At 37.9% G+C, this 16,902-nt stretch overlaps 1 protein-coding gene across 1 annotated transcript in view; it reads left to right on the top strand.

The window, feature by feature from the left end:
• The window catches only part of KPNA5 (karyopherin subunit alpha 5), a 43,756-nt gene that overhangs the window by 8,457 nt on the left and 18,397 nt on the right, over positions 1 to 16,902 (top strand). Inside the window, 5 exon segments of the mRNA XM_075553738.1 lie at positions 1,652 to 1,746; positions 7,284 to 7,313; positions 7,315 to 7,419; positions 10,729 to 10,817; positions 16,517 to 16,616. Of these exon segments, the coding sequence (XP_075409853.1) occupies positions 1,652 to 1,746; positions 7,284 to 7,313; positions 7,315 to 7,419; positions 10,729 to 10,817; positions 16,517 to 16,616 (419 nt within the window).

The raw sequence follows: 16,902 nt of genomic DNA, 5'->3' as shown, positions 1-16,902 counted from the left end.
AAAATTCAACTTTCCTCTAGTTCCTAAATGCTTCCCCCTCCCGGCCCCTAGCTATCATGATCCCAATTCCACCTTGCAAGTCTGATTAAACCAGAGGATGTACACTGCTACAGATAGGAATCAGAAACACACAGAATCCAGGGTGGATGATCCCTTCAGGACCAGTGGTGTGAAAGGCGATACTGGGAATGTAGAGGGAGGGTGGGTTAGAAAGGGGGAACCAATTACAAGGATCTACATGTGACCTCCTCCCTGGGGGACATCGGACAGGGAAAGATATGACAAAATAATAATTTATAAATTATAAAGGGTTCATGAGGGAGGGGGCAAAATGAGGACCTGATGCCAGGGGCTTAAGTGGAGAGCAAATGTTGTGAGAATGATGAGGGCAATGCATGTACAAATGTGCTTTACACAATTGATATATGTATGGATTGTGATAAGAGTTGTATGAGTCCATAATAAAACGATTTAAAAAAAGAACTTAGAGAACGTTTTTCTATACAAAATAAGCAAGTTTTGTACAGATCTTTTATGATTTTAACTCATTTAGTGTTTCTGCTGATTAATCACAATGTTTCAGCATTTATATGTGAATTATTTATGATTAGTAACAGTCAGCCAGGACATAAGAAAAGCAAGAACCCAAAACATACTGTCTACACTCGAGTATAAGCTGAGTTTTTCAGCACATTTTTAATGCAGTTTTTGTGGTAAAATTAGGTGCTTCAACTGATATTCAGGTCGGCTTATACTCAAGTACATACGGTAAATATCTTCTGTGTGTCTAGATGAACATATTTAGGAAGAGATGTTAGCTATAGGTTTAGGCCATGGGGAAAGAATATGAAGTTGATATGAAGAATTTGATTTTTGCTGTACTTTAAAGAAGCTTTGAGATAGTCTCTAATGGGCACTTAGAAATACGGCCTGAAGGGTAAGGTAAGGTGATAATTGAGTGAGCAAACTAGCTAAGAGGAAAACCACCACAAAGGGCATCCAGAGAACTTCTTGGCGCTACAAGTGAGCATTTTTTGCTGAAGTCAAAGAAGAAAAGTGAGATTTGGGTACTTATATTACCAATATCTGAATTGTCTTGTTCTCTTCTGCACCAACTTCCTAAAGATTTTATGACTTTCAAAAGCCTCTTGAATGAAAACTTGTCAAGAATTCTAGATAGTTCAATAGTATTTCTATAACTAAACAATACCTTGAGAAAATAGAACCTCACCGCACCACATCAAGCATTTTAAGGTTGTTAGTTAAGGATACATCTATGACCACTGAATCCTATAAAGTTAGTGGAAATTTTATTCCTAAATTATTTTTTTGAGTATTGTATGAAAATGCTTCCTTGTAATTTAGCTGACCTAAAAAGTGTTTCTCATCAAAATAACCTGCAACTTAAGAAATTTAGCATTTCAATAAGAAATATCTTAGAAATTTCTTGTCATTATGACAATGAAAGAACAATATATTATAATAATGAAAACATTTATCGTCATTTACATCTAGTCAAGGATTTTAAATATGAATCAGTTGAACTTAAAGAGTTATATTGTATGTTTTCATTTTTAAAATATGAACAAAGTAATTGTTCATCTTTTCGTGGGTATGTAATCATTTGAAATAGTGCATTTCTCATTTTCAGAACCTAATCCACCTATAGATCAAGTTATACAGAAGCCAGGAGTTATACAAAGATTTGTGAAATTCCTGGAAAGAAATGAAAATTGCACTTTACAAGTGAGTTCTAAATTTCCTTTCTTAATCTCTTTCCAGAAAATGACATCTGATTAACGTTTGTAGTGAAAATGACTTCTGGGTCAGTTGTAAGCATTTAGTAACTACATAACACTTAGAGAGAAAGTAGTCCCAACTCTGGCCTTGGGCGCTGTTGTACTGCTAGTTTGGGGGTTCCCCCCCTAAAAACTGTTCCTTTAAGAAACATCTATGGGAACACATTTAAAATGATTGCTAATGTTAAAAATGTTTTTATAAATTTCAACCTTAAAATTATTCATGTGTATTTTTAAGAAAATAGCAAACTGAAATGCTGATTTAATGGGTTAATTCGTTTTGGCTCCCTGGGGATTATGACTTTTCAGTATAAATTATACTCTTACCAAAATGAGCTGATTCCAGGACCCAAGTGGAAGGCGAATTTTGAGAATGACGAGGGCAACGAATGTTTAAGGGTACTTTACTTAATTGATGTATGTATGGATTGTGATAAGAGTTGCATGAGCCCCAATAAAATGATTTATTTTAAAAAATTATACTCTTACCTTTAAAGTATTTTTTATCTGATTTCTTCTTGCATTAAAAAATAACAGTCAGGTGCTCCCTTTGGCAGCACATATACTAAAAAATAACACTCATATAATCTACTAAAATCACCGCTTCTCAACTATATGGTAGTGACCATTGTAAGATGTTTTAAGATGATTTTTGAGATGAATAAACTTATAATACTAATAATAAATTTCAGAAATTAGAGTATTTTATACTCATTCACTTTAATTGACCTATCTATCTGTCACTTGGTGCGTGTACGGGACAAACTATCAATCAATCGTTCAGATGCAATAGAAGGTCAGAGTGAAGAAACTCCATGCAACTCCATGAGAGCCGTGGCGTGACCTACCAAACACCCCATTTGAACTTAGGAATGAGATCTGACGTCCGGGGTACATTTGACTCACTGAACAGTAATGACTGAAACCAAACAGAGTGTGAAGACAAGGACATCAGAGATGATGACAGTGGAATGTTATTAAAAGGAGAGGAAATGAAGAAAACGCAAAGATGTATTTTTTCAGAGAGAAACTTGCTCTTAAGCAAATCCAAACCAAACTCACTGCCATCAAGCAATTCCCACTGTGGGCTTCTGAGGCTGTAACTGTTTGCTGGAGCAGAAAGCCCCGTCTTTCTCCCAAGGAGACTGGTGCGTTCAAACTGCCGTTAGGATCACAGCCCACCTTGTAATCACTACAGCACCATGGCTCCTTGGCGGTTAAGCACAGAATAGCTACATTAAGCAAGAAATGAAGTAAAAGTTGAACAGGAGATTTCAGAGGGTGGCTTAGGAAGATAAGCAAAGTACTAGAATAAAATATGCAAAAATCTGGAGGTTACAACCTAGAGGGAAGAGCATGAGTGGCATTTCTCAAGTTGAAAGAACTGAAGGAAAAAGTCAAGCCTGAATTATATTACTCAATGATTCCATGGTAAAACAATTCAGTCATGCAGGAAGCATCAAAAGTAGATGAGAGAATGTCCACTGACAAAATGAACTGGTTGACCTTCAACCTGTTAAGAGGTAGATATGATCAAGCACCACTGGTGCTGAAGGAAAGCGTTCAAGATACACCAAAGGCATTAGGAAAATAAAGGCCTGATCAATTAAGATATTTCAACAATGGGATGCAGTGTTGGAAGTGCTTAATTGATTTATGTCAGGAAACATAAGGCCTAGCCAGTCAACTGAAGAGATCCATTTTTGTAGGCATTCCAAAGAAAGAAATCACACTGAATAGGCAAATTACTAAACACTGCGCAATCATTAATAACAAATGAATACAATTTTTCTAACAATTATTTAAGAATAAGTACCATATATATCGGTGGGGAATAGCCAGAAATTCAAGCTAGATTCCAAAAGAGGATGTAGGATAGGGATATACTTGCTGATATCAGATGGATCTTAGATGAAAGCAGAGGAAACCAGAATGATGTGAACCTGTGTTTTATTAGCTACATGAAGGCATTTGATTATGTGGGTCATAAAAGTTACACGTGACATAATGAAGAATGGTAATTCTATGCTATTTAATCATAATTATATGAATTTATGTATTGATACAGAGACAGTTGTTCAAACAAAACAAGGTGATAGTGTATGGTTCCCAAACCAAAAGTGTGTGACAGGTTGTAGCCTTTCACTTCTCTTAGTCAGTCTACATGCTCAACAAATATTCTACGAAGCTGAAGTACGTGAGGAAGAACATGAGCCAAGATCCACCGAAGGCATAACCTTGCTTGTCCAAAGTGAAGGTGATTTGAAGCACTTACTGATACAAGTTAAAGTCTTGACTTACCCTGGAAGATGAAGAAAACAACAGTCCTCCCCAATGAACCAGTGTGCAGCATCACCAGACATGGAGAAAATGGTGACGTTCACATGCACTCACTTTACTTACATCAAAAATGGACTGTGGAAGCAAGAGTCAAGGTTTAAACAGTCAAGTTTTAATCAAAGTCCTCACACCCAAGTAACCCTCCCAGGGGCACAGGGCAAAGTTTCCCCACATTTCAGTCATTTGCTAGGTGGCTTGTTTTGAATCGTGGGTTAGCTTTTCTCAGTTGCTTAAATAATGAATCCATCATATGAGGGCACTTCAGTACATTTGTCCCAAAATGGAATTTTCCCATGCACTTTTTGAATCTTCTTGATGGACATTGCACATTTTTGTACATTAGCATATCTAAACTACAATTAAATTGATATCATTAAACCCTGCTGATTAGAGGAATACCAGAAATCCCAGTCCTGGTGCTGCTAATAAAGAGTTCTCTGACCTTAGGTAAGTCGCCTAACTATCTGGCTTTCCAGTCTTCTTGTTTCTCTTGTTGCTGTTGTTTCTACTTTGGGGTTATAGATAATCCTGAAGTAATTATTAATGTTTAAATGTCTTATTGAGGCACTACTATGAAGATTCTACTGGGTATATACCTAAGAGTGGAATTCCTGGTCATATGATGATTAAATGTTTAACTTTAAAAGAACCAATAGTTGTCTACAGCCACTGTAGTATTGTTGTACAATTTTCATGTTTCTTAAATGAGGTTAGGAGTAGGTGATCCAGGCACATAACAGTGCCGTTTATGACTCTTCCATAAGTATACTATTGCTCTAACAATTGTTGCCTCTTATGTTTAAAATACTTTCTATAGAACTCTTGGCTCTCAAAGTATAAATGTTAAAAGTTTTGTGATGTATAAATTTAACTGGGTTTATATATGAGAGTAAGCCAAAAGTATTGCTACAGAATCATAAGATCCATTAATAAAAATAACAAAATGAATAAAAACAAAATGCAAAGCTATTGTTTTTCAAGATGAGATCCATCTAGGTCTGTACATTTCTGAAGGTAATGTTTCCGCCATTTTAACCCTCCCCCAGAGAATTCTAGTACTTTGATTTATACCATATCAGCACAGCAGGTTTGGCATCCTCGAAGGACACAAATTGGGTTTCTTTTAAGTGTTCTTTGAATGTGGGGAACAAAAATAAGTCCGCAGGAACACGATCAGGGGTGTAGGGTGGTTGGGATAAGGTTTACTAAGAAATTCCTATAGGGATAGTCTGGGGACCTTCAAAGAATGAGTGGGTGCATTGTCCGGCTGGAAAAAATCTTGAGCTCCACTCCCCTGACCTTTTTTTTTAACAATACAGATTTTTTAATTAATTGAAACTTCCTAATAAGCCTCCACAGTCATGCTGTGTCCTTTAAGAAAATCTGTAAAGAGTACCCCTTTGCAATCACCCACACAGATACCATAGCTGTTCTCTCGGCCTTGAGGAAACCAACACAAGTGTTTCTGAGAGAACGCCCCGTAGCCACCCACGGATGCAGAGGCATGTTCAACCATGTGCTCTTTGGAGTGTAGCATGCACATGTTAACTGGAGGAAGCTTCCAACAGCAATACTTTTGGACTCCCCCTGCTTTGTCCTTTGTGGTTTAACATTAGGTTGATAGAACGGATCATTTTAACACAGTTCGATTTCCTCAACAAAAATCACAGACACCGTTTACCTTTACATACTTCCATTTATGCTGACTTTTATCCGTTTCATGAGACAAATGAATATCCAAATTTATTTTCTTTTAAGGTCATTGATCCCGAAATTCTCTGCATGGTCTACCTATCTCTACGGATGCATGATAATTTAATGTGGATGATAATTTAATGTGGACATAAATTGAGTATTAATTGCAGTAAATCCATTTTCTTTATAAAAGCATTACTTAATAAATATAAAAAACCAAATAAACATAAACAAAGTAAAAAAGTTCTTTTTTTTAGACAATAAAAGAAACAGAATATTTACTGTATCATCACAATAATTACATTATTTTCTATTAATTTACCCCCAAAATAGGTACTCTATAAGAGGAAAATGCTGTATAATTTTTTAGCATATAATAATATATTTTTTAATTTTAACAATTTATTAGGGGCTCATACAATTCTTATCACAGTTCATACATATACATACATCAATTATATAAAGCACATCTGTACAGTCTTTGCCCTAATCATTTTTTTTCTCCTCTTTTCTTTTTTTACATTTTATTAGGGACTCATACAACTCTTATCACCATCCATACATATACATACATCAATTGTATAAAGCACATCCATACATTCCCTGCCCCAATCATTCTCAAGGCATTTGCTCTCCACTTAAACCCCTTGCATCAGGTCCTCTTTTTTTTTCCCCTCCCTCCCCTTTCCCCCCTCCCTCATGTGCCCTTGGTAATTTATACCTCATTATTTTGTCATATCTTGCCCTATCCGGAGTCTCCCTTCCCCCCTTCTCTTGATAAAGTTAATATCAAATGTAAAGACAAGGTAGTAGAGCTTGTTACACTGACTGACCCAAGCAAACTTGTAATGCATTGGACCCAATATCTCAAAAGTATAATGTTAAATATTATAAATGTTGTGTAAATATATAGTATCACAGCCCTGGTGGTGTAGTGGTTATAGGGCTGTGATCCACATGGTTGGCAGTTCAAAAACCACCAGCAACCCCTCAGGAGAAAGACTGGGCTTTCTACTCCTGGAAACAGTTAAAGTCCTGGGCCCACAGGGAGTCACTATATGTCAGCATTGACTTGATGGCAGTGAGTTGAGGGAGTGCTTTCAAATAAACAATTGTTGTTTTAAAGAATATATAGCTTTGTTCCAATGACAACTTGACATGTCCATAGAGATAGGTATATAAGAAATGTCCATAAACCTAGTGTTAATACATTTTAACTTTTCCCGTTTTCAGTTCTTATTTTTCCAGATAGAAGAATCCATTTTTCTTTCTTATAGTTTTAAAATTGACCATTTTAATCTATGACCCTGACTTCATGTTGAATCTTAATCATAAATCAGTTTTGTTCTAAGACTCATTAAAGTAAGTCTTTATTCCTCTCTTCCATTCTTGTCTCTCGAACAGTTCTTTGGTGAGTTTTGTTTATTAATTTGTTTTTATTTTCCTTAGTCTGAAGCCGCATGGGCATTAACTAATATAGATAGCATCGGGAACTTTTCTACATACCACAGTAGTGATTGAAACTGGGGCTGTTCCAGTTTTTATCACACTCCTTAAGTCAGAACATGAAGATGTTCAGGAACAGGTAACTTCCCATTTGAACTGATATCTTTACTGGGTTTTAATTTTTTCTTGAAAGTACCATTTGTGATTATGACTTGACATCCCCAATTATTACTGTGTTGGTGCCATTGTTGCAGCCACTGTGTCAATCCATCTCATCGAGGTCTTGCCCTCTTTCTGATGCCCCTCCACTTCACTAATCATGGTGCTCATTTCCAAAGTACGTGAGACAATATTCTTGCATCTAAAGAGCATTGTGGCTGAGCCTCTTTCAAGACAGAATTATTTGTTCTTCTGGTAGTTCGTTATATGTTCAATTCTTTTTGCCAACAAAGGCATTTTTTAGTCTTCTTCATAACATCCAGTTTTCACATGCATATGAGGCAATTGAAAGTGATATGACTTGGGTCAGGCCCACCTCAGTCCTCAAAGTAACATATTACGTACACTTTAAACTTGCTCATTGTGACATGTCGTTGATTTCTTGACTGCTTGTGAATCAATGAGCATTGATTGTTGATCTAAATAAAATGAAATTCTTGACAACTTCGATCTTTTCTGTTTGTCATGATGTAATCTGTCGGTCCGATTATGAGGAATTCTGTTCTTTAAGTAGTAGTCCATTTGAAAGCTACTGTCTTGGATCGTCATTAGTAAGTGCTACAGGGCCTTTCACTTTCAGCAAACATGTCATCTGCAGATGAAAGTTGTTAACGAGCCTTTCTTCAATCCTGATGCCAAGGTTTTCTTCAGATCTTTTGTTGTGCATACAGATGCAAGCTTGATGCACACCTTTCTTATTCTTGAACCAATATCCCTCTGTTCTGTTTGAATGACTGCCCCTGAGTTCATGTGCAATTTCCTCAAGGACACTTAAGTATTCTGGAATTCCCATTCTTCACATTGATACCCATAGTGTGCAATGACCCACATAGTCCGATGCTATTTCATAGTCAACAGAACACAAACATCTTTCTGCTATTTTCTGCTTTCAGGCACATCCCATCTGAAACCAGCAATGATATCTCTTATTTCAAGTCCTCTTTTGAACCTGGCTTGAATTTCTGGTAGTTCTCTGTCAATGCACTACTATAACTGTTTTAAATTATCTTCAGCAAAATATTGCTAGCTTGTGATATCAATTGTATTGTTTGATAACTTCTGCATTCTGTTTGGTTACCTTCATTTGGAATGGGCACAATATGGATCTCTTCTAGCGATTTTGCCAGGTAGCCAGATTGATGCAGTGATGATGCACTCACGCATCAGTGCCGTATTACTTGGCATATTCCTTGGCATGGATGAGTGAGTGCATCCAGCAGTGCATCAGTGTGTTGATTTATCTCCATTGGTGTGCCATCAACTCCTGAGCAGTGTCTTTGCCAGTGCCATTAGTGTAGCTTGGACTTCCTCCTTCGTTTTCATTGGTTCTTGATCCTATGCTGCCTTTTGAAATGGTTGAACATAGACCAATTTTTGGTACAAGGACTGTCTATCCTTTCTATCTGATTTTAATGCTTCCAGTATTATTCAATACTGTAACCATAGAACCCTTCAGTATTAGAACTTGAGACATGTATTGTTTTTCAGGGTTTTTTTCCTTCCCCTCCCAGAAATGCTGAGTACATTCTTTCCTTTTGGTTTTGTAATTAAATCTTCGAACATTTTATTATAATACTTTGTCTTCTTGAGATGCCCTTGAGGCTTCTATTCAACTTGTTTACTTCCGATTGCTTTAGTTTCATTGCATTTAAAAGCAAATTTTAGAGTATCATCTGATATCAGTATTGACCATATCTTTCTTTTCTGTCTGTTGAATGACCCTTGCTGTCTTCATTCATGAAGCCCTTCATTTCATCTACAACTCTCTGTCTTTGGTCACTGGTGGTCAGTGTGGCAAATTTGTTCTTAAGTTAGACTCTCAATTCAGGAGGGATATACTCAAGGTCATATTTTGGCTTTTATAGGCTTGTTTTAATTTTTTTAGTTTGAACTTGTATATGAGCAATTAATGGTCTCTTCCATAGTCAATAACTGGTCTCTTTGGTCTGATGGTATTCAACACATATAGTAGATCTGATTTGATTTCCTGTGTATTCCTGTGAGGTCTATAGGTGTATTTATTGTTTATGTTGTTTAAAAAATTATAATGAAAAAGCCATTGGTCTTGCAAAATTCTTCCATTCTGCTTCAGCTTCGTTATCATCACCAAGGCCACATTTTTCAACCTGTGATTGTTCTTCTTTGTTTCCAACTATTTAATTTCAACCACCAACAATCATCAATACATCTAATCCATTTCAGACTGAAGACATCAGCAAAATTCTAAAGTGTTTCCAACATTGGTTTTAATGGTTGGTGCATAAATCTGTATAATAGTCTGGTTAACCATTCTTCCTCCCTGGTTGGTGGATATTTCCCTATCTCTGACAGCATTGTACTTCCCAATAGATCTTGAAATGTTCTTTTTGGCGACTATACAATGCCATTCCTCTTCATTTCGTCTTTCTGGCATATTAAACTGTGTGATTGTATAAAATAGCAAGTATCAGTTCACCTCAACTCACTAATGCGTAAGATCTTTATGTGTTCCATTTCATTTTTTTATGACTTCTAATTTTGCTAGATTCATACTTTGCACATTCCATGTTCTGATTATTAATGGAGGTTGGCAGTTATTATTTCTCCCTTTGAGTCATGCCCAGTCAGCACAGGAAGGTCTCTAAATCCTTGCTGTTCATATTATTAAATGGGCTGTACTTTGAGGGCGCAGCTCTCCCTTGAGAGGAGAGCTCATCTTCTGGCCCAACAGGGTTCCATTGCTACTCATAAGATTTCAGTGGTGTCTGCCTATGCCGTCATCGTTGTTCGTTTCATTCTAGAAGCTCTGCTGTAACCTACCCACCCTGCGGGAGACTGCTGGTATTTAAGTTACCAGCATCATAGCTTCTAATATCGCAGCAACCTGCATGCGACCTCAGAAATCTGACTGGCAGATGAAGGGTAGCCTATTCCACTGGGGCTCTACGTTTTTAAAGTTACTCTAGGCCAGTGGTGCTCAACCTTCCTAATGCCGCGACCCTTTCATACATTTCCTCATGTGGTGGTGACCCCCAACCATAAAATTATTTTCATTGCTACATCGTAACTGGAATTTTGCTACTGTTATGAATCAGGCAACCCCTGTGAAAGGATTGTTCGACCCCCAAAGGAATCATGACCCACAGGTTGAGAACCGCTGCTCTATATACATTATTGGAAAAATATGTTGACATTAGCTTACATATGTACATGCTGCCTTAGAATTATTTTTTTCTTGTTTTTTTCTCAGGCTGTCTGGGCACTTGGTAATATTGCTGGTGACAATGAAGAATGCAGAGACTTTGTTTTGAATTGTGAAATCCTTCCACCTCTTTTAGTGTAAGTGCTTTAAGTTGATCATAATTAATACTAATTCTAGTAAAGGAAGCATTTTCCATTATATCTCTACATCTATATGAAGGTCTTAATTGATGCCATGAAGGTTGTCTTCTGTTACCCATGCCTGCCTACAGTACTTTGAATGTAGGCAAAACAAGGAAAGATTTTAAATTGTATTATAATTGTATGTTTTGTATTCTCTAACCAATTATGTTTAACTTTTGATATCCGAGGAAAAGATGTGGCATTCTGCTTCTGTGAAGCAGCCCTAGAAACCCCATGGTGCAGTTTCACTCCATCCTACATGGTCTCTGGAGTCGGAATTAACTGGATGTCAGTGAGTGTGGTTTGGGATTGGATTCTCAATGATTGATCTCATTTCCCACCTTTTTTACTCAGACTTTCACGGTGTGTTTGCCCCAGCTCTTAATTTTGACTCTAGACATCAGCTCCTTATTTATTTGCCTTTCAGTGTTTAGAAGGAAACTTTCTCCAAGTAGTATCTACTTCAGTCAGAGGATGCTGAGGTGGGGAAAGCAAGAGTCTCCTTGCATTAGTCCTTCAGGCAATCTCAGTTCAGCTGAAAAGAGAGAAGTGCAATTTCTTGGAAATCAGGTCTGCTTTGCTCCTTCTGCGGGTCTGGAAGAGTTGTGTTCTACACACTGAGCAGCTGACTCAGAAGTGGCTCCTCCGGGAAAGCTACACCCGTCTGCTCTTATAAAGATTTAAAAGCTAAAAAACCAAAGGAACAATTCTGCTCTGACCTACTGGGTCCTACAGATTTGGAATAGACTCCCTGTGGAACCCTGCAAGCACATCAGGAATTTAAACTAATACCTTTAAGACCACTCCTGGGCCAGGGAAAGATAAAACCTGTTGCATTTGAATCAAATCCTGATGCATAGCAACCCTGCAGAGGGGCTCCAAGGCTCTAAATCTTTTATAGCTTAATCTCTCTCCCCAAGGTCAGTCATGAGTGGGAAATGTTAATGCTACTCGGCAGCACCAGCAGGGCTCCGTAAGGGAGGCATTAACTAAACCAAACTCACTGCCATTAAGGAAATTCTGACTCATGGTGGCTCTGTAGGGCAGGGTGGACCTGCTCCTCTTGCCTTCTGGATTGTCACTCTTTATGGTTGTAGAAAGCCTCATTTTTAGCAGCCCACGGCATAACCCACTATGCTCCAGGACTAAATAAAATGCTACAAATCTAGTGTTGTATAGGGTTTTATCTTAGGAATGAATACCTACTCAAATTTATCATGTATACACTATTTATTGCAAGGAATGCAAGTATGATTTCACAACATTGGAAAATCAGAATTAACAAAATTATAATGTTAGTTTTATGGTTGTAGTTCAACTCTTTAGGCTTCATGATTTTGCTTTAATGAGAGGCCTTAAGAGGAAGGTGTAACTTTGGCTTGGACTCAGTGGAAGTATCTTGTAGCTCCGGTCCCAGCTTAGTGGCCTTTAGTTGAGGACCTTCCTCTTTTTCACTGCCCCTTTACTTTACTAAGCCTGATGCCCTTCTCTAGGTACTGGGTTCTCTTGACACAATGTCCAAAATACATGAGACAGTCTCGCCATCCTTGGCTCTAAGGAGTATTCTGGCTGTACTTCTAAGAAAGATTTGGTGGTTGTTTTGGCAGTGCATTATACATGCAGTGTTTTTTGCCAGGATCATAATTCAAATGAATCAATTATTCTTAAGTCTTCCTTATCTAATGTCTATCCATATCCATGTGAGACAATAGAAAATACCATAGCTTGGATCAGGCCCACCTTAGTCCTCAAAGAAAATCCATGTTTTTCAACACTTTTAAAGAGAAACCTAATCCAACAGATTTACCCAAAGCATTGGATCTCTTGATGGCTGCTTCCATGAGCATTGTGGCGCCAAATATGACAGACTCCTTGACGACTTCCATCTCTTGTCTGTTTATCATGGTGTTACCTATTGTTTCAATTGTGAGGAGTCTGGGCTCCTTCCATTGAGTTGTCATCCATACTGCAAGCTGGGAATCCTTGATCTTCAATAACAAGCACATCAAGCCTTCTTCACTTTCAACAAGCAAGGTTATGTCATCAGTAAGCCTTCCTCCAACCTGATGCCACATTCTTCATACAACCCAGCTTCTCTAATTATTTGCTCCACACAGAGATTGAATAAGGATGATGAAAGGATATAACCTTCACACCAACCTGGGAGTGATCTGGAATTCTCCTTCTTCTCAAGGCAATGCATAATTTATTATGATACACAGTCAAGTGCCTTGGCATGATTAATGAAACACAAGCAGATGTCTTGTTGGTGTTCTCTGCTTTGAGCCAAGGTCCATCTGACATCAGCAATGTTATTCTTTGTACCATGTCCTCTTCTGAATCTGGCTACAACTTGTGTTTGAACTATTTCAATTGGTATCCCATCAATTTCTCAGTCCTTGTTTTTGACGATGCTTTGAGTGTAGCCTTGACTTCTCTCAGTACTGTTGCTTCATCATATGCTACCTCCTGAAATGGTGGAATGTGGACTATTTCTTTTTGGTGTAGTAACTGTGTATTCTTTCCATCTTCTGATGCTTCCTGCATCATTCAATATTTTACCTGTAGAATCTTTCAAGATTGCAACTCAAGACTTGAATTTTTTCCCTAGTTCTTTCCATTTAAGTTAATATTGAATTTTTTTCCTTTTTGATTTTCTAAATCTAGGTCTTTGCTCATTTCATGATGATATTTCCTTTTGTATTCTTGAGCTTCCCTTTGAAATTTTCTGTTCAGCATTTGGATTTCATCCGTTCTTCCATTTGCCTTAGCGACTCTGTAATCAAGAGCAAGTTTCAGAGTCTCTTCTGAAATTGACTTTGATCTTTTCTTTCTTGTGTTTCAGATGACCTTTCCTTTCTTCATGAATGATGTTCTTGTGTCAGTAAATCTGAGCTGTTCGCAACATTCAGGTGGGATCTAGTCAGGTTTGTGTTTTAGCTCTCATGGACTTGCTTTCATTTGCTTCACTTTCAACCTGAATTTACATCTGAACAATTGATGATCTGAACCACCATCAGCTCTTAGCCTGGTTTAGATACTGATAGTGAGTTTCTACATCACATATTCCCACAGAATTTGATTTCTCTGTATTCTCTCTGGAGATGTCCACACGTATTGTCGCCTTATGTGTTGCTGAAAAAGGCATTTTGGATTTGTTGGTCTTTCAACATTCTGTCATGTGTTATTTAGCTTCAGTTCTATCACTAAAACCAAAGCTTAGAACTACCGTTTCTTCCATTTTGTTTCTAATGTCTGCATTCCAATTGATAATAATTTTAAATGCATCTCAATGGCATGTTTGATCAATTTCAGACTGAAGATCTTATTGAGTTCTTCACTTCTTAATCACTACCTTCAGTTGTATATAAATTTGAATAGCACTCTTGATTAGATTTCCGTGAATGAGGATACATATAATCCAATCACAGATAGCATTGTAGTTCATGGTAGATTTTGAAATGTCCCTTTGGACAATGGATGCAGCATCATTCTTCTTGATCGTGTCAATCCCAGCATAGTAAACCATATGGTTTTCTGATTCACAGAGTCCTGTACCAGTTCATTTCAGCTCACTGATGCCTAACATATAGATTTTTATGTATTCCATTTCATTTTTGAGGATTTCCAATTTTCCTCAATTCATACTTCGTACATTTCTAAGTTACGATTATTAGTTGCTATTTGAAGCTGTTTCTTCACATGTTGACTTGTGCCTTAGAAGCAAAGGAAGGCCCTCCAGGCTTTATTTCACTCATGTCATTGTTGTTGACTGTACTTTCAGATGGCACCTCCTTGAGTGCCTTCTGGCCTGAGGGGCCTCATCTTCTGGCACTTTCTCTTCTTCTATTCATCAGGTCTTCGGTATCTGACAGTGTTTCATTGCTATACGTAAAGTTGTCAGTGGCTACTTCTCTCATATGAACAGCCTGTTTCTTCTTTATAGTCCATTTTCCATCTGGAAACTCTGCTGAAACTCCTTGCCTTCGGGGACCCTCCTGTGTGTTGGGCAGGATAGACCAGAGAAACAAATCAAGTGACACTCAAATATGTATACGAAAGAGCTTTATATCAAGAAGTAATGACATATAAAGAAAGCACACCGGTCCTGTCCAAATCAAGCCCTTAAGTCTGACACTGGTCCATAAGTTCATCTTCAGATTTATGCAGCCACATGCAATGGTGCAGAATGCAGGCAGATCACAGACTGTCGCAGGTGGATTCAAGGTCAGGGGAACATGACAGGGCGCCAGCAGCTCATGGGGTCAGTGGCAGAGAGTCCCTGCAAGCAGGAAGTGAAGGGGCAGAGAGCAAAGTGTACCCATGGTACTCCTTGTAAGAGAGCCACACCCCCATGGAGATGGCATCAAGCTGTGACCTGATTGACAGGTTTGGCTACCCTTCACCCAGGAGTGACTATTTGACATCAAATCATCTAACTACCATATTTTGGCATTTGAAAGACCATGGATAGAGCTTCCAGCATCACAGAATCACACTAGCCACCACACCACACACATTCATACAAGCCACTTCAGAACAACAAGCTGACAGACAAGTGGTGCGTTCATAATAATGATTTATACCTTCTCAAACCCCAACTGACTTGCCCTAGAGTCAATACCAAGTCCTAGATGCCCCACAGGACAGAGTGCCACTGCCCCGTAAGGTTTCTGTGACTTCAGATCTCGTTGGGAGCAGATAGCCTCATCTTTCCCCCTTAGAGCAGCTGCTGACCATCCTTGCAGTTCATAGCCCAGTGCATTACCTACAATGTCACCAGGATGCCTTGATTTATACCTTATGGGATTTGAATCATCATGGAAACATGCAGCACATCTCTCCTGCCATTGTTACTGTCTTTTTACTGATTAAGTATTTTGGGGACTGTGGTAAACAATCTGCTGTCTTCCAGAATTCTGATAAAGTTGATTCCAGCAAGTGGGTTGTGCCAATTATTTCACTTTTGGAGGCGAGGAATGGGCCCTCAGAATTTCCTACATGATTCCTGACCAAACTCCTGAAATTGTGTTGATAGTCCATTGTGTTCCGAATACAGCCCAGTATTCCTAAAAGTTTAGAGAACCATGGCTTTAGAGTGATAATTCAATTTTAATAGAACTGAAACATGACTTATGTTGTGAAAAGCTTTAAGTAGTGACTCTTTAGAAAGCTAAAAATAAAAACACTCGTTTTGAACTTTCAATTTCATAGCAGATACCAGTGTTCATTGCAAACCAGATCAAATCCTAAGACAAGCCTTAAGTTAAAAAAGTCTCCCTTCTCAACAATTGATCTTCATTTAATTTGACTCTGAATTCTCTTCTTGCTTACTTTGTGAAAGGAATTCATTATTTTCCTGATTAAAATTGAAGTAATCTAATGTCTGTGTAGAGTATATGGAAATAAGAGTGATTCTGAACTTGTTTCATTATTAATTTTTAATGAAGCTATTCAGATCATGGATTTAAATGAAAAAGCTGTAATCTATTTCTGAAATGTTGTATATTTTAAAGACACCATTTTTCTAATTCTATCGGGTTAATTTGAACTTCTTACTGAATAAAGTGAAGTTAATATCTACATTTTGATAGAAAATAGCTAGTGAAGAAAAGTGAATGCAAAATGAGTTTCTTTTTCCTTTTTCTTGGCAGGTTATTAACAAACCCAAGCAGGCCGACAACAACCAGAAATGCTGTCTGGGCCCTCTCCAATGTATGCAGAGGCAAAAACCCGCCTCCAAACTTCAGGAAGGTATGAATAAAATACACAAAGTAAGAAATTCATCTCTCTACATTTTAAGTCTTTTTACATTAGATGCTTTTTATGTGGAAGGGACTTTTTAAAAAATACTTTTATTGGGGCTCTTACGTCTCTTATCACAATCCATACATTCATCCAGTGTGCCAAGTACATTTGCACATATGCCGCCACCATCGTTTTCAAAGCATTCTCTTCCCACTTGATCCCCTGATACCAGCTCTCCATTTCTTCCCCTCCCTCCCCAGCCCACCCTCCCTCACAAACCCTTGATAAGTTA

The sequence above is a fragment of the Tenrec ecaudatus genome, chromosome 7 (genome assembly GCF_050624435.1).
Source record: "Tenrec ecaudatus isolate mTenEca1 chromosome 7, mTenEca1.hap1, whole genome shotgun sequence".
NCBI lineage: Eukaryota > Metazoa > Chordata > Mammalia > Afrosoricida > Tenrecidae > Tenrec > Tenrec ecaudatus.
The sequence above is the reverse complement of the archived record's forward strand: the minus strand, read 5'-3'. Positions and strand labels throughout refer to the sequence as shown.